This window comes from Cricetulus griseus (assembly GCF_003668045.3).
Source record: "Cricetulus griseus strain 17A/GY chromosome 1 unlocalized genomic scaffold, alternate assembly CriGri-PICRH-1.0 chr1_0, whole genome shotgun sequence".
Classification (NCBI taxonomy): Eukaryota; Metazoa; Chordata; class Mammalia; order Rodentia; family Cricetidae; genus Cricetulus; species Cricetulus griseus.
Window position 1 is genome coordinate 160,582,737 of NW_023276806.1, and position 18,603 is coordinate 160,601,339.

General features: G+C 44.2%; 1 protein-coding gene across 1 annotated transcript in view; it reads left to right on the forward strand.

Annotated features, from left to right (window-relative positions):
- Positions 1-13,228, forward strand: part of Tmcc3 (transmembrane and coiled-coil domain family 3) — a 71,674-nt gene extending 58,446 nt beyond the window's left edge. Inside the window, exons 2-4 of the mRNA XM_027392653.1 lie at positions 917-1,833; positions 4,784-4,919; positions 9,008-13,228. Coding sequence (XP_027248454.1) covers positions 917-1,833; positions 4,784-4,919; positions 9,008-9,310 — 1,356 coding nt within the window. The 3' untranslated portion in view covers positions 9,311-13,228. The remainder of the gene's footprint in view (positions 1-916; positions 1,834-4,783; positions 4,920-9,007) is intronic.
- The last annotated feature ends 5,375 nt before the right edge of the window (positions 13,229-18,603 follow it).

Here is an 18,603-nt window from a genome sequence, read left to right on the forward strand (position 1 = left end):
CCTGTGAGTGTAAAATCGGTGTCATGCTGTTTTGGTATTATCACTGTGCTTCTCAACCTGGGGGTCGCATATCAGATCTCCTTCATATCAGATATTTACATTATGATCCACAAAGGTAGCAACATTGCAGTTATGAAGTAGCAATGAAGTAACTGTATGGTTATGAGTCACTACAACATGAGGAACTGTATTAAAGGGTCACGGCCTTAGGAAGGTTGAGAACCACTCTATTATCATCTGTTTGATTGTTTTAATCACTGTGGTTGCAGTTTGGAGTTATTTGTTTCCATACAGAGATACCGTTCTATTATTCAGTTGTCAAAGTTAATCATGCACCATACAGTTCTGTCACATCTGCTTAATAATTCTATTAGAAAAATAATTTTCTTGATAGCTGTATCTGCTAATGCTTTCTTCTTCTTCTTCTTCTTCTTCTTCTTCTTCTTCTTCTTCTTCTTCTTCTTCTTCTTCTTCTTCTTCTTCTTCTAACTTTTTTCTTTTTCCTTGTTTTGTTAAATGAGTGGGTTCTGAACTAGAGGAATTGCCCATAGTAAAGTAAACTGTGAGGAACAAGCCTCCCAAATTACATGGGTACTTGAGAAACCAGAACTGACTGGGTTCCTCATTCCATTATGCGTTTTCTACCCTGGAAACTGACAGCCACCACATACAGATGGCAAACTGGAGGTAGGATTTCACACCTAGGCAGTGTACAGCACACACAGTTCGAGGTAGGAACTGGGACGACAAGCCTTCTTAAACTTAGGAGGATATTACAGAGTGTTCATCCCGTGACTCAAGCAGTCGGACAATCTAGGACTTACCGTACGTGCCACATGTGCTTGAACAAGTTTCGTCACACTGAAGGTCTCATTTGCTTCAGGTGTCAATGTGTGTGTTTCTCGTGTTCCTTCAGGTAGAACGTCATGACATGAATACCCTCAGCCTACCCCTGAACATACGCCGAGGAGGGTCAGACACCAACCTCAACTTCGACGTTCCAGATGGCATCCTGGACTTCCACAAGGTCAAACCCAATGCAGACAGCCTGAAACAAAAAATCCTAAAGGTGACAGAGCAGATAAAAATCGAGCAGACATCCCGTGATGGGAACGTTGCCGAGTATCTGAAGCTTGTCAGCAGTGCTGACAAGCAGCAGGCTGGGCGCATCAAGCAGGTGTTTGAGAAGAAGAATCAGAAGTCAGCACACTCGATCGCCCAGCTACAGAAGAAGCTGGAGCAGTACCACAGAAAGCTGAGGGAGATTGAACAGAACGGAGCCTCTCGAAGCGCAAAGGACATTTCTAAAGACAGCCTGAAGGAAATACACCACTCTCTGAAGGATGCCCACGTTAAATCTAGAACTGCTCCCCACTGCCTGGAGAGCAGTAAGTCAAGCATGCCAGGGGTATCACTCACGCCCCCAGTGTTTGTCTTCAATAAGTCCAGAGAGTTTGCCAACTTGATCCGGAATAAGTTTGGCAGTGCCGACAACATCGCTCACTTGAAAAATTCCCTGGAAGAGTTCAGGCCCGAGTCCAGCACCAGGGCTTATGGGGGCAGCGCTACCATCGTGAACAAACCCAAGTATGGCAGCGATGATGAGTGTTCTAGTGGCACGTCAGGCTCAGCAGACAGCAACGGGAACCAGTCCTTTGGGGCTGGTGGGGCTAGCACACTGGACAGCCAGGGGAAGATTGCCATGATCCTAGAGGAACTGAGGGAGATCAAGGACACCCAAACTCATCTGGCAGAGGACATTGAGGCCCTGAAGGTGCAGTTTAAGAGAGAATATGGCTTCATCTCTCAGACTCTGCAAGAGGAGCGTTACAGGTATGTACACCAACATATCACACTGGGATTCCTTTAGAACCATGAGTTACCAGCCAGAGAGGCTGTCTGCCTAAAAGTCATGTGCTAATGAATGTGTTTGCAATAAATATGGATATGGATACAGGGGCATTTAAAATTGATAATTCTTTCCATCCTTCATAACTCTAGGCTCCATAATTTCTGGCTTATGGCTGACAGAGGAAGACATTACATGTCTGGGTCTTAAAACATCATTATCCAAGCTGGGACTCACATGCATATTAAGGCATTGATTTATCAGACTTTTGAGATGGTCTTATTACACTAATTTAGAAACCTGTTTCCATAATACCAGACAAGTGAACTTAATTCACTGGACAACGGGGTAGCGTTTTATGTGGTATATCAGCTTGAAATATACATATTTTGTTCACTAAACTTGTTTTTTAGCCTTACATAGACTAGAGGGATGGTTCAGTGTATAAAGTACTTGCCATGCAAGAATGAAGACAAAAGTCCAGAAACAGAGCACCCATGTAAAAGCTGAGCCTGGCAGTGTAGATCTGTAAGCCCAGCACTGGGGGCAATAGAGAGCAGTGCAGGTCTGTAAGCCCAACACAGGGGGCAGTAGAGAGCAGTGCTGGTCTGTAAACCTAACACAGGGGGCAGTAGAGAGCAGTGCAGGTCTGTAAACCCAACACAGGGGCCAGTAGAGAGCAGTGCAGGTCTGTAAACCCAACACAGGGGGCAGTAGAGATGGGGAGATCCCTGGACTTGCTGGCCAGCCAGCCTAGCCAGGTTCAGTGAGAGAACCTGAAAATAAGGTGGAGAACGGCTAAGGAAAACAACTGGCATCAGCCTCTGGCCTCAGAACACACCCACAGAACAAATATAAATATGTTCATACAGGTAACCTCCCCCCCCCACACACACAAGCATTTTACTGTAAATGAGTGGTTTTCAAACACCATCTTGAGATTAATATACTAACCCAAATCTTTTGGGGTCTCTCAGCTGTTTGTAGAGGTACATTTTTTGGAAGCTTGGCATTTATACGTTTACTGCTTCTTAATAAAGAGTGTAGATAACCAAATACAAGATTTGACCCATTTGATAAAAACATCACCCCAAAGTCCTTCAGTCAAAATGGGTTAATTTGTCGGAATGTAAAGTAGATTGTGAATGTTTATTATATAGTATAACATTTAAATTATAAGTTTAACTTTCACACTTGATGTATAATTTTATGTCATAATTTAGAATGTGGCTCTTTTCCCAAGATTATGCAACTTCATTAAGATATCAAGATTTGAACCCAGGCCTCATGTGTCTTAAGTGTGTGCTGTACCACTGAGACATATATCCAGCCCCAAAACCAATTTTTTATCATTTTTTTATTTGAATTAGAAACGAGAGTGATTTTTTTAACTTTACGTGTGCATCTTTGATTTCAGTGTGCTTATTGTACAAGCCACGGCTTTCCGAGAATGCACTGACCTTAATTTCATCCACATGCTTGAGATGTAGTATGTTTTAGATGCATGTCTTATCCCAAATCACAAACAGTCACTTGTAGCCAGGTGTTGGTGGCGCATGCCTTTAATGCCAACACTCAGGAGGCAGAGGCAAGTGGATTTCTGTGAGTTCCAAGCCAGCCTGGTCTCTAGAGTGAGTGCCAGGATAGGCTCCAAAGCTACACAAAGAAAACCTGTCTTGAAAAACCAAAAAAAAAAAAAAAAAAAAACTCACTTGTGTGAGTTTTTGACTGTCTTTACCTTCATGTGTCCTGTGTTTTGTTTGTGAATCTAAAGATATAGTCATTGGATTCATTACCTAAGAGAATGCTTGCCTAGAGCAATGATAACGTTTGGCACCCATGAAGCTGAACCCAAAGATAAACACTGATCTGAATTAAGCCTTTCCCTACTTAAGAAAGGGATCCTATCAGATGACCTACATAAAAACCTGTAACTGGTATAGGCCAGTCATTCCAGGCTAAGACATCCTCCTTAGATACTGTTCCCTCTTTAAAGTGGGCAGGGCAAAGTTTCAAATAAGACCCAAATCCTCTTTTCTGGGGTGGTGGGAAAGAAACTGTGTTTCTCTCACTTTTGGATTTTGGATTGCTATCCCATAAGCCGTCTATAATTTGTGATGAGCTTAATCTTAAAGTAGTTTTTTAAAGATTTATTTATTTTTATTTTATGTATATGAGTATTTTGCCTGAATGTACATCTGTGCACCGTGTGTGTGCAGTGCCCATGAAGCCAGAAGAGGACATTGGATTCCCTAGAACTGGAGTTACAGACAGTTGTGAATGTTGGGATTTGAACCTGGGTCTTCTGGAAGAGTAGCCAGTGCTCTTCACTGCTGAGCCATCTCTCCAGCCCTAGGGTTAATTATTTATTAGCACTTAGAGTCTAAGAGCTGGAAAGCACGTCAGGGTGTTTATTGTGCATTGGTGGGATTGACTACAGGAGTGGAAAACTTTATTCCTTTTCTCGTGGGCTGTGTGAACATGCAATCCCAATTACTAGAAGCAGGAGAAGGAGAAGCCACTGCAGATGTGGCCAGTCCTGGCTTGTCCTTGCCGCACAGCCATGTCCTAGGAAGGGGCAACTGCATCTCTGACAAAGTGAATCTGTTGTCATGGCAGCCAGTCTAGGTACTGGTCTGACATGGGTGAAAAGAAAAAAAGAAAAAGAAAAAGAAAAAAAAAGCAAGTTTGATCTCAGTAAAGCCTCAGAGATGAGGACATACAGTTAAGATTGCAGAGACCAGGTCCCTTCTAGAATTGGGATTCAGGGATAACCAAAATTGTATTCCCCACAAATAGGCCTACTCTTTCTGAAAAAGTCTTCCAGGGGATGAAAACAAGCCAGGGGCCCTAAGACAAAAAAAAAGACATCATTCTAGAACATGCTGCTGGGACGCCTCTGCAGTGCTCAGTATGGACTCTCATCTTTTTCAGGTATGAGCGGCTTGAAGACCAGCTTCATGACCTGACAGAGCTCCACCAGCATGAGACGGCCAACCTGAAGCAGGAGCTAGCCAGCGCCGAGGAGAAGGTGGCCTACCAGGCCTATGAGCGCTCGAGAGACATCCAGGTAGGGGTCCCCTCCTGACTGAATCCTGGTGGAGTGTTTTTCCAGGTGTTAATTAGACAGTCTAACTTGGTGCATTTCTCTAAAACCTCATGCATGTTTGGAAAGATGTTTTCTCTACACAGACATTTCCCATCCACCTCCGGGCCCTACTGGCTTGTGTTGACAGTGTTACTGAGAGGTTTTACCCTGTACTCCTGTTGCCTAACTCAGTTGGCAAGTATTTATTACTAGCCTAATTCCAACACCACCAAAACGTTATGAAATATCAAGTGTTAGTTAGGCAGCACTGCCTTCAGGAAATTTCCTGTGTAGGCAGGGAGTGATCAAGTTCCACACTCCATAGTGCAGCTACAGTGCCCCAGAAATCCAGCCCTGCTGTACCTCAGTATCTGGGATAGGAGGAGGGAGTGGGGGTGGCAGCCAGGCATTCCGTGGTAAACACTGGGTTTGAGTCCCAGGTCTGTTATTTACCCACTGTGATTGTGAGCAAGCCTTGAGTCTCTTCATCAACAAAAGCAATTACGTTGTATGTGTAAGAACGTTGAGCATCTGACTGCCAGCCTCTACCAAAGCACTGTACAGGTCTCTTTTTCTCCTATTTACTCAATAGCCCTTGGAGGTTGCTCCTATTGTTGGCCCCATTTCTCAGATCTGGAGACGGAGGCACAAAGAGGTGAAGTGACCTGAACAAGGCCTTGCAAGTTGTCCCTTAGGAGTAAAGAAGGTTGGACTGAAAGGGACAGGCAGGACTCAGAAGGTTGGCAGGAAGGAATGAGCAGATCCACATAGATTATGACACAGACAAAAGCTAGCTTCCTCCTGAAGCCCCCAGGCTGCCATGAAACAACCCTGGCTTCTTGATCACCTTGTTAAAGAAATCATAAGAACAGCCAGGAAGGGTAATTTTGAGTCTCATTTTTCAGATTTTCTCTGTAGTCTGTGTGGGAACATGAGGAAGGCCATCCGCCCTCTGAATCCCACTTCACAAGGGAGAAGGCTGGAACATAAAAGATGGCGGCTTTCCCTAGTGTGTGTGCTATTGTTGGCCGCATGCTTTTTATTCTGCTCTGATGGAGGCTGGTTTTGCTGATCCCAGAGATCTACTCAGACAGCTCTGGGAAGCAGGGCTCCAGCACTGACAAGAAACATTGTCCCCAGAAAGCAGAGGATACTGGGAGACTACATAGGCTATTCTGAATGAAGAGCCTCAGTGTCCCCACTGACTGGCCTGGGGAACTATTACCTATTAAGAACTCTATTTAAAACATTTTTTACTACATTTATTCTATCTGTGTGTGTGTGTGTGTGCGCGCGCGCGCGCGCGCGTGTGTGTGCCACGGCACACATATGATGGTTACAGGACAACTGCACAAGTCCATTCTTCTTTCTACCTGTGGGTCTCAGGAATAAAGTTCAGAATCGGCAGCAAGTGCTCTTACCCACTGAGCCACCTCACCAGCCCTGAGGCCATCCTACTTTAGAGCAGGTCTGGGACATCACTGGGTGGTGTCTAAATGTGCCATCTCCTCATTTAGGGGCTGGTTTAGGTTGGCATTGTTCTCACTTTTTTAAGAAGCTTATTCCGGCAGTGAGGAGGTCAGATCCAGGGCGGGGCTCCACAGAGCAAGCGCTAACTTCAGAAGCGTTCATTTCAACATTTTCCAGCTCCATCTCTAGTCAGAACTAGAAAGGACAGCTTGATAAATGACAAGGGTCACAGAGGCTCAAAGCAGGCCCTACTACTCAGTCTCGGCATGAGCCTGGCCAAGTCAGTGCGCCGTGCCTCCGATTCCTTGTCTTCAAAAAGTCCAGAAGATCAAATAGGATCTGATATTTATTGTCCCAGAGTCTTCGCCAGGCACGTAATAAACAGCCAAGAAGTTAGTGCTGCTATTCCCTTTTTATCTTACTGTTGAGTAGCAACTTTCCTTAAGGCTCTCAGCTATCGAACCTCTCCAATTTCCTCTTTGTTGCTTATGTCCTCGGTTCTCGTAAGTGGGCTTCCAGCGGGAACTGGCTACGATGGTGCATGTGGTGAGTGCCCTCAGACCTCCACAAGTTTTGCTATTCTTTTAAGTGATTGACCCCACCACCCCCTTTAAAATCCTGAATATCCAATTTAAACTACTGAAGATAATCCCTTCCTCTGTCTTCATCCAAAACAAGGTAAATACTAGACCAAAGACGTTCTAGCTATCATGGAGCTTAATATCTCTTACTGCCATGGGCAAACTGCCTTGAAATTTACTGCCTAATTCTCTTGGATTTTTCTTTTAGTAAGAAATTGGTAGCAGTTCTAAGGTGACTTTTAAGATTAGTCTAAGGAGATGGGAGGTGGGAGGAGAGTAGGGGAAGCAGGAGAAGAGGGGGAGGGGGAACTGGGATTGGAATGTAAAACTTAAATTAGTAAAAAAAAGTGTAAAAAAATTAATAAAATCTAAAAATCAAAATCAAAAATAAAAAAACACAAATAAAAAAAAAGATTAGTCTGAGGAGATATGTACTTCTCTACCCTAAACAGAGAGAAAGGGCCAAAAAATGACAACCCTCTGTCTTGGTCTGTCACCCTTTTCATGCCATGCCTAAAATGGGAAAAATCCTGGACCCCGAAGCTGAAAGCAAGCCCACCCTCCAGCACATGCCTGTTAGTGCCGACAGCCAGCACCGCTTAAATGTGAAGATCTGAAAAAGTTTTATTCTTTGGTCGGGAGCCTAGTATAATGAAAGTTGCTATAGTAACAGAGAACCCTGTTCTTTGGCCCAGAGAGTATATTCAGCGGGAGAAAAGCAAATCAATGTTGGAGCCATTAAATTTGCTTAGAGCCCGGAAAGGTGACCGTACCCAGCTGCACAAGCACATTGACAAATGGTTGCAACAATGCTGGTGGAGGAGCAGGCACACCCAACTGACTCTAGTGAGGTTCTTTGTTCCCAAGGGGCCCGGGCTTTCCTCTGGAGACTGACACCCTGTTACTGGCAGCCAGCCTCTTCAGCCTGTATGTGGCACCTGCTGCATGCAGCGCTGCTGTATTCAGAGTGGACAGTGAAGGCAAGGTGGGCCTAGTCCCCGTCTGCATGCAACTTGCATGCCTCCCAACTGTTCAGGAAGGCTGGCTTGAGACTTGCTGGGTCAGGGAGGGCATCTCTCTGGAAATGTCCCTGAAGATGAGACCTCCGAGATACACAGCAGATCCACAGGTGAAGAGAGGAGGTGCTTAAAGGTTTCCAGTGGTATACGCTGTATTTTCAGAACCTGGAAGAAATCAGTTTGGCCAGAGCACTGTGTGAAGGTAGGAGAAGATGGCCGTGCACAGGCCAAGCAAAAAAGAAGCGTCAGAGACATGCATCTCTCAAAGGTCACACGGCCTGTCACAGGGAATGTGGTTTGTGGAGCATATGGGTATGCAATTCATGTCAAATCACGGCAAGCAAGAGGTCCTGGTGACCTCAAGTGGAGTGGGGACTGTATGAGAGAAAAATGGATTAAGATAGATAATGGGTGCTGCACTGGTGGAGCCAGCTGATGGTTGGACAAGAGACATGTCAAGGGGTGCTCTGGGGCTTTTGTCATAAGAGTGCTAGTGGTGTTCAGATGTAGCTTCACCCCTTCTCACTTTGTTCCTGACAGTGCCAACAGGTGCCAGCACTTTGTGTCGCTTTATCTCCTATATAAATGTAGTGGAATAGTTATGGTCAGGTTTGATAGATAGTATGTGACTCTGGTCTCAGATCCCAGCACTTGGGAAGGTTGAAGCAGGAGAATTAGAAGTTTAAAGCCAGGTTAGGCCACATCCCAAGAGACCTTGTCACCAAAAAAGCAAACCAAACAAATAAACAAAAGCAGATCACCAAGCTGCTCGCTTATGCTGTTTTATGGTTGCATACACATGTGTACACTACCTATGACAGGGTAAAATGAGTCTTGGGATTCCTGCCTTGTACCTTTGTCTCTCGCCATCAGTTTTGAGACTTGCAACTGCCTAGGTACTAGGTGTTTTAAGCTGGACCTTCCAGTACATCTGGGTATGTGTTCCCACAAGGCCTGTGATTCCAGCGGCATTTGATCCGTGTTCTCCTCTTGCCCACAGGAAGCCTTGGAATCTTGCCAGACACGCATCTCTAAGCTGGAGTTGCATCAACAGGAGCAGCAGACCCTGCAGACAGATGCCGTGAACGCCAAGGTGCTGCTGGGGAAGTGCATCAACGTGGTTCTGGCCTTCATGACTGTCATCCTGGTGTGCGTGTCCACCCTGGCCAAGTTTGTCTCACCCATGATGAAGAGTCGCTTCCACATTCTTGGCACGTTCTTTGCTGTGACTCTTCTTGCAATATTTTGTAAAAACTGGGACCATATTTTGTGTGCCATAGAAAGGATAATAATCCCAAGATGAGCCACTGGTTCTTGCCTTCACATTCTCTCAAGATTTTATTTTGAAGAAAACTCTGTGCATACTACCAAATTTCTGAATGAACGGCTGTGCCAAAGATGGCGAGAAGGACTGAAGCTGTGTGGTGTAAATAATTAGAGTCTCCTAACCCAGTAGCTGTTGCCAACATAGTCCCTGTACGTGGTTAACGTGAAACTGTCCCAGAGTTCTCCCCAACATTGCTCACTGCCTTAATCAGAGCAGATCTCCAGCCCACCTGGCGAGCTCGGCATGGTAAAGCCCTGCTCATTGAGCACTTGGCATAAGAGTGACCCAGAGGAAAAGGGCCTCTCTCTCTTTCCCATGAATCTCTGTCACATTGAGCTTCATGATTGCAAACAGCTGTGTTCTCTCTGAGCCCCACAAACAGCAAGGATATGGCAGGATTCGGGGAAGTGAGCAAACACAAGTTATTGGCAGTGTTGAGCTCTTGGGTGGTCTACTGAAGCTCATTCAGTCTCTCTGTGACCTATCCCACTTGTCCACGGGTGACTCTGTGTCCTATTACGTACCCAGTGTTCACATTAGTCAATTGTGTATGTCCTTGTAACATGGAAATCTTATAGCTGCTTATCTGGCAAAAGTCTGCCTAACCAGTAGCGCTGCACTTTACACAGTAGACACTAGGATTTACAAATGGGCTCTCCTCTTCTTATGCCCAGGGAACCACACACCTGATTTCATCTTACCTGGTTAGCAGTGCCCTGCCCTTGGAGCTTACAGCCATGCTTTTGTCAGCCTGTAGCTTTGATAATGCCGTGGGGTGCTTTGAGCATCCCAGGGGAGGCTTATGCTCTGGCAATTGTTAACTGTGATAAATCCCCTTAGAGGGTGGGATGCACTTTATGTGATTCACTTTACTCTCAGGTCTTCGGAGATCAGGTTGCAAAACTTGTTCAGGAAACAAAAACAAGTGATGCTCGTGTCGCCAGGTTTCATTTTTCTTGAAGACAACAAAATCAAACTTCATAAAACATATGTGTGCGAGGAAGGACCTGGAGGCCTAAGAGGGATGTGAACTTTTGGTCTAGTTGGATAGTGGCTAGATTAGTGTCGGGAGGGTCTACTTAGGGACATGAAGGGCAGCGAGAATAAAAGGAATTAAGTCCAGTGCTGAAGCTCAGTTGCCGACATCTGTCTTGAAGGCACATAGTAAGTCAAGTTCTGAGTTACAGGATAAACGTACTGCCAGTGAGCAGAAAATGTGCAAGAGCTGCTGTTTACTGATGAAACTGGTTTTCTGTGTGCACCACAAAGAGGAGAGAGAAGGTTATATTGGATGCTGCCAGCCAGTCCCTGGTCCTCCCACCACACCTTCTGAAGTGTAAAGATGCTGTTAAATGTTTACTTTCTTCCAGAAGACACTCTCAAATATCTAAGTAAATGGCTGTTCTTAGGGACATTCTTGGGGTGGCAGAGGTAGGAGTAAGATTATTCAGCAGTATAGACAAGTCCAGCGTATATGAGTGGGACTCACACAACTCCAGCCTTTCCCCCCCCCACACTCCTAACTTTTAAATTAATAATTCAGCAATTTTAGTAAATTCACACACTATTTAGCCATTACCCTAACCAATTCCAGAGGCAAGCTTTTGAAAAATAATAAACACCATGAAATGCTGAGTATTTGGAAATCAGGGATGGGGGAGTTCCCAGCCCTACTCCTATCCATGCCTGTGTCCCCACACAGGGAACAGGTGGAGGTTTCTAGTCCGAGAACCACCATCTTCCTTTATTCCTGTATTTTCACTGCCTGCTCCCTTACCTGGAGGCACCAGACTCTGTCTGCCTGCACCTTGAAGCAAGCTGGGCCCGGCTGGTCTCCCATTGTCAATTATGAATATTTCCAAGTGTCTTAGAGCATGCCAGGGCCTGGGGTGGCTGTGAGTGAGGCCGGTAGTTTACAGATTGGGTATAAATGCAGCCTTAGAGGCTTAGTTAGGGCTCCAGGAGAACTCAGGAAGAGCAGGCCTGTTCTCATGCCAGCACACACCCTACCCCTGCACAGGCTAGCGAGGTTCTGTTGATTGACACTTCTCAAACCTGTGATCCGTGTTTCTTCTCCCTGACGAGAGAGTAGGGAAGGAAGTTAGAGACGGGACACTCCATGCTCTTCAATATGAACTTTGGACAGAATCTGTTAGAAACTGGCACCGTCCTGCACTAATGGAGTTGGGAGGGACACCCAAATCATCATGAATTCCTTCTAAAGAACCGGGATTTTCCATTGACTCCCATTAAGTGTGGAATCACCTTCTTTACCTGGGTGTGCTCAGCCCATATGGCGTCCTTGTTTTTCAGTCTATAGAGAGCTCATGAAACTTTTTATTTTTTTAAGAAGATTGTATAGGTCTAGGAGACTTTGATTCTACAGTTCATGATTCTCTTAAGGGCTATACCCGTCTTTTGCTGTCTTGAACATGCAGTGTACACACTGAAGAAATTAGAGAGAGAGGTACAACTGTGACATACCTTGGGATTGGAATTGATTCACAACTGAGTCAGCCAGTCTTATTTTGCACTTTACGTTGGTAGTAAACATCTCATGTATTTCTTGTGCTGAAAACCAGTTGTGGAAGAGTAGGAAAGTACCTGCTCATTTAGGGACACTGGTAAGGGATTCTAGATGCTGGACTTGGGATCTTTGGTGACATTATCATGATTGATCACCAGAATAGTGATTATTGAGAACATAACAGAACTTTAAGATATTAAGGATAGCAAATGTTAATACTGTTGTCTGTGGGTTTTGATTTTTTTCTCAGCTCATATTTTGTATATGATTAAGCTGGAACAACCACCCCCCCCCACCAAAAAAAAAAAAAAAAAAGCAACCACTCACAATGAAGTGTAACTGGAAGTACTCTCGATGACTTTTGGACTGAGAACACACCACTCCCCATCCCAAGTACCTGGCTCATGGCTTAGTGGTTTTCAGGTGTTCTTATCCTGTCAATCGGCCTTCATTCACGTGAACACCCTGTCAGTCTTGTTTTTATTTAAGTATTGCCCTCTGTGTGTACTTACTGTCTTGCTGATTTTCCAACAGCAGGTGTAATTACAGGTTGGAATGTGGTGAGGGAGCTAGTTTCCCCCAAGCAAGTAATTAGTTTGGTTCTTTGGGGTTGAATTTTAAATGCCAAATTATTTTGTGTTGGATAGGACTGTATAGTGGGGTTTTTTGTTGTTGTTGTTGTAAAATCCGGATCTGACATTGGAAAAACAGATATGCTTATTGATAAGGATGTGTGTGGTTAAACAGCCTATTTTGCATGTTTCCTTAATTTTGACCTTGGGCAGGGGAATGAATACTGGCTTATTTGGAGAGATGGTTCAAAGTTAGCAGGTAACTTTTAAGGGTTCTAAAAAGACAAATCACAGAAAACAATTAGATTGGCCTGTTTGTATCAAAAATAAAGAGCTTTAAAAAATGTGTCATTAACAGGACCTGGGTAACTCATTAGAAATAAAGCAAAAATTCAATTGCCTGCCGTGGATTCAATTCTCTGCTTAATGAGGCCAGAAGTGATATAACACCTTGTGTAAGGGTGGTTTACATGTCGCCCTTCTCATATATTTAAAGCATGTCTATTGTGTTTGTCCTAAAAGAAACATTTCAACTAAATGTGCTCTGTGTTTAAGATAGGCTCGGGCAGTGGCAGTAACCCTGACTATAAAGTCAGGAACGCTGACTGTAGCCTCTGTTGCAGAATCCCCCTCTTGTGGGATGCTACATAGTTTTGTATCTGCCTAAAATTGTAATTTCTCTGTAGATCTCCCCTATGGTGGTGTCACCAATGAATTCAAAGCAGGTGCCATTATTTTTTAAACACTTGATGTTTGCTTTGGTGTTAAATAAAAGTACTAGATTTCTTAAATTTTCACAATTGTCAGAACCCATCTCATTAGTGTGTGAGTCTGTGGTGTGTGTGTGTGTGTGTGTGTGTGTGTGTGTAAGAGAAAGAGAAAGAGCATGTGTACACACATATGTGTATATAAAATTAATAGACTTTTTAAAAGCAGCTTTAGATTTAGAGCAAAACTGAGAATGATGTATAAAGATTTCTCTTGAATATCCTGCCCCTATATACACACCCTTGCTACCCAGTATCAACATCTCCCACAAGGTGGTACCTTTTATTTTTATTATGTATGAGTGTTTGCCTGCATATGTATGTACACCACATGTGTGCCTGGTGCACACACAGGTCAAAAAGGCATGTCTGATTCCCTGGAACTGGAGTTACAGATGGCTGTAAGCTAACGTGGGTGTTGGGAATCAAACCCAAGTCCTCTGCAAGAGCAACAAGTGCCCTAAACCACTGAACCAACCCTCTAAACCTCGGAGTGGTACCCTTGTTAACAGCTGATGAACCAACATCGTTACATCATTATCACCCAGAGTCTCCATTCATGTTCTTGCTTTCATTCTATGGCTTTAGACAAATACATGAGGACATGTATTCTTGTAGCATTATACAGAATGGGTTCATTCCTCAAAACATTCTATATCTTACCTATTTATCTACCCCCTGTAGTCAACTTTAAAACTAGTCTTCATGTCTTCTGTAGAAAGTTGGTGTCTTAGTTAGGGTTTCTATTGCTACAATGAAACACCATGGCCAAAGAGCAAGTTGGGGAGGAAAGGCTTACACTCCCAGATTATAGTCCATCACTGAAGGAAGTCAGGACAGGAACTCAAGCAGGGCAGGATGCCGGAGGCAGGAGCTGATGCAGAGGCCATGAAGGGAAGCTGCTTACTGGCTTGGTTCCCATAGTTTGCTCAGACTGTTTTCTTATAGAACCCAGGACCAACAGCCCAGGATTTGCAACATTCACCATGTGCTGGGCCCTCCCGCATTGATCACTAATGGAGAAAATGTCTTACAGCTGGATCTCATGGAGGCATTTCCTTCACTGGGGCTCCTTCCTCTCTGATGACTCTAGTTTGTGTCATGTTGACACCAAAACCAGGCAATAAACATGGTGATGTGTGATGTGTGACCTGTTTCTTGAGCCCAAGGGAAGGGGGTTGCTTTTCAGTCAGTAATTGGAATACTAGGACATACATCTTGGTGTTGTGGATAGAGGAAGTGATGGTCGAGGAAGCCAAGTCCAAATGAAGAAGACAGGAGGGCAGGAATGATGTGGGTGATGCTAGTTGAGGTGTGCACACTGTCAGGAAGGCCCAGTGTGAGCAGATCCCTCTACCTTGAGTAGTCTACTCTGGGGGTTTCTTGTTGCAGGGGCATTGATGTTGACAAGGCACCACTTTGATAGTGCGTGAACTCAGCTGGACTGGTGATGTGGGTTTCATTACCCCTGTCCTGTTTATGGCTAGAGCTCAGATATAGGAGCTTCTTCCAAGGTCATGACCTGGGAAGGAGGGGTTTAGAATGTTGCCTTGGCCTTTCCACCATCTTGCCCCCTTAACTCACTATTTCCAGGCAATTTTCTCCACTGGTCACCCATCCTGAATCCTATACAAACAGTATCACTAGAATTGCTGGGTGACTCTAAAGCTCTGAGAGATCAGTCCATTCTCTGTCCTGGACAGCACTGTGTCCCCGGAAATCAGAGGCACAACTGTTATTTTGTCACTGTTGCCATTGGTATCTAAAGATATAAATATAGGGAATAGAAAACAATGCTATAAAGATGTTTAGTTGTGTGTGTAGCCCAACATATTCTTAGTCTATATTTCCTAGAAAAAAATAAGTGGGGAAAAAGGTTTAAGTCATTGATTTCTAGCTAATAATGAACGTGCTAAAGAATAAAGCACTATTTTCTGGTGTCAACATATCCAGGTTTCATTTCTGTGAATTTAATAAAATACTTCCAGCAAAAAGCAATGCAGCGAAGAAATGGGTTTGTTTTGGTCTACAATTCTAGATTATTGTCCATCATTGTGGGGAAGTCAAGTCAGGAACTTCAACTAATCACATCCCATCCACAGTCACAAGCAAAGAACAATGAGTGCACGCATACTCATCTGTAGAAAGCTTTCTTTTGAACTATCTTTGGATCGCCAGCCCCCAAGACATGGCATGGAGACTTCTTATTAATTATGAAATCTTGGCCTTTAGCTTAGGATTGTTTCCAACTAGTTCTTTTGGGGGGGTTCAAGATGGGGTTTCTCTGTGGCTTTGGAGGCTGTCCTGGAACTAGCTCTTGTAAACTAAGCTGGTCTCCATCCAACTAATTCTTATAACTCAAATTAACTTTCTTCAATTAATCTACATTCTGCTACATGGCTTTTACCTTTCCTGAGTACGCCACATCCTACTTGCTCGAGTCTGCTGGCAAGATCCACTTGCCTAGATTCTTCCTCCTCTTTCTCTTTCTCCCCAGAAATCCCACCTATCCTCTCCTGCCTAGCTATTGGCCATTCAGCTCTTTAAAACACCCATTGCAGCAATACATACATCTTCACACAGTGTTCAAATATTCTACAACACTCATCAGCTTCCCTACTTGTGCCCAGCTCAGTTTCTCCACTCTTATGAAGTTCAGAACCCCCTGCTTTGGGAATGGTGATACCACAGTGATCTGAGGCTTCCATCAGTTAACTTTAGAAAATTCTCTACAGATGTGCCCACAAGATAGCCCAGTGCAGACAAACCCTCACTGAGCCTCTCTTCCCAGGTGAGTCTAGGGTGTGTTGAGTTGACGATAAAAGCTAGCCATCACACACATGTACTTGTATGTAAAAGAAACACTGTCTTGGGCATCTAAGAATGTTCACAGTCACACCTGAGGAAACAATAGAGTCTAACAGCCTTTTATAATAGCCTCTGAGTTTGCAATCACAGGTGGAAGAATATCTGCAAAACCCTCTCCCCATGCAGTCACTTTCATGTAACCGTAATGTAGGTGGAAGATTGTGGGATGCACAGTGACCATGGCAATACCAAATAGATAGGGTATAGATCAGAGTTTCTTACTTTTCTTTCACTAGCAATTCCTTTTTGTCTGAAAAAAAAATTGTTATGTGATGCCTGGATGTATAGGTATATAAGTTAGATATACAAATCCAATTTACTGATAGTAAATCATAGTTATTTTATTCTCCCCCCCCAGTGTGTGTGTGTGTGTGTGTGTGTGTGTGTGTGTGTGTGTGTGTGTATTCTATGCACTTGTATGCAAAGGGTGCATGTTCATTCAGAGCCAGAGATTGGCCTTGGGCATCTTTCCTCCGTTGCTTGAAACATGATCTCTCACTGAATGTAGAGCTCACTGATTGGCTAGGCTGGCTGGCCAAATCAGCTCCAGGGATCCCTCTATCTCTACCACTGCCACTCCTACCCCACCCTCATTGTTGGGGTTACAGGCAACCATTGCCACGCCCAGCTCTTACATGGGTACTGGGATCCCAAACTCAGGTCCTCATGCTTGTACAGCAAGCACTTCACTCACTGAGCCATCTCCCCAACCCCCCCCAAAATGTATTTTAAGACAATTTTTCAATACATTTAATTTTACCACTTACTAAGGACTAAAGCAAATTTGCATACTAATGAGATGAATGTGCTTATTTTTACATACAGATAAAATCTTGGCTGAGTACTTGATATGGCAGGATGTAGAGCATCTTCAGCATTTTCCAGAGTTGATCGATATTTTGATTCTATAATCGCCAATGCTGGTACAACATGGTAGAAGTATATTTAAGGCCACTTCAGAAATTGTTGGAAATTCTGTCCTAATCTCAAGCCAAGATTCATTTAATGATGTTTTATGAGACTATATAATCAGCAACTCAAAACATGGTTTTTAAAACCAAACATTCTATCACAATACAACCAAAAGACTTTGATCGATGTTGAGGAATGACAGTAAGGAAAAAACAGCATCTGTTTTCATAATGGAACCATTATGCTTCTGTAGAAGGAAACTGTATACAGTATACACACTGTGCTTCACAACATACAAATGTCTTGAATCTGGACAGGGGTGTTTCTGGCAGTGGAAAGCATAGTGAAAAGTGGAAGTGTTGAATGTTCAGAACCAAAGCTGCAGTGAAACCCTGAGATGCAACATGGGAGGGCACTGCCAGGACACCCCAGATTCCTTACAGAGTTTATTTTGAAGTATTTTGGGTTGCTTAGCATTCAGGAACCTTTTAGTGTTACAAATTTCTGTGAACTCCCACATTCAGTCACATGACTCCATTGGGGTCTGTGATGGTTTGTACAGGAATGGCCCCATAGGCCCATAAATTTGAATGCCTAGTCACCAGGGAGTGGTACTATTAGGATATGTGGCCTTGTTGGAGAAGTGTGTCACTGGGGGTGGACTTTGAGGTTTTAAATGCTCAAGCCAGGCCCAGTGTCTCTCCCTTTTCCTGCTGCCTGCAGATCCAGGTGTAGAACTTTGGCTCCTCTAGCATCATATCTGTGTACACACTGCCATGTTTCTCACCATGATGATAATAAACCATCTCCAATTAAATGTTTTCCTTTGTAAGAGTTGCTTACTTTGTAAGAGTTGGGTCATGGTGTCTCTTCACAGCAATAGAAACCCTGACTAAGACAGGGTCCTAACCTACAGTTCCAGAAACTGGGATGTGGATGCTGCCTAACACTGTTTAAATACTTAACTGTGTTCTGTGCACTGTACAAGGGTTTTCTATACAGTGTCAACTGTGGCCATCCCAATGCTCAATAAAACAAGGGCTGTTATTCTCTCTTTCAGCGATGAGGAAACTGGGATTCTCAGTGGCTAAGTAACTGGCAGCATCAAGCAGTGGGTGATGGTAGAGCTGTTTATTCTGCCCCAAGCTTGTGACTCCAGCCTCTATAGGGTCCCACTACTCGGCACTGGGAAAAGAACTGAGAGGTCAGCTTCGAGAGTCACTCCTGGTTCCTGCCACCATGGTAGGAATCACTCTAAGCAGCCAATGCTGTCAGTGTAAATTACACGCATACATCCTCACACAGCTGACATACTGGACCTTTGAGGAGCCATGGGCTGGCAGATTTGTGCATAAAGAAAATGAAAGCCTTCAACTAACTTCTGTACCCTCCCTGGCTTCCTAGAGTTCTTGGGGTATATAATTGGTGGCTGGCTTAGCTGAGCAGTTCTTGGCATTTTTGCTTCGCTCTAAGATGGTGGAGTCCCTGATGGCTTCCGCTCTGAGTTTCACGACATCTGCTACCATCTGTGGTGGCTACCTCTGAAATTTCCCTCCCTGCTAAGCAGCCAGAATGTATCCCTGCCAGGCCTTTAACTTGACTCAAGCAGTTAACAGGAACATG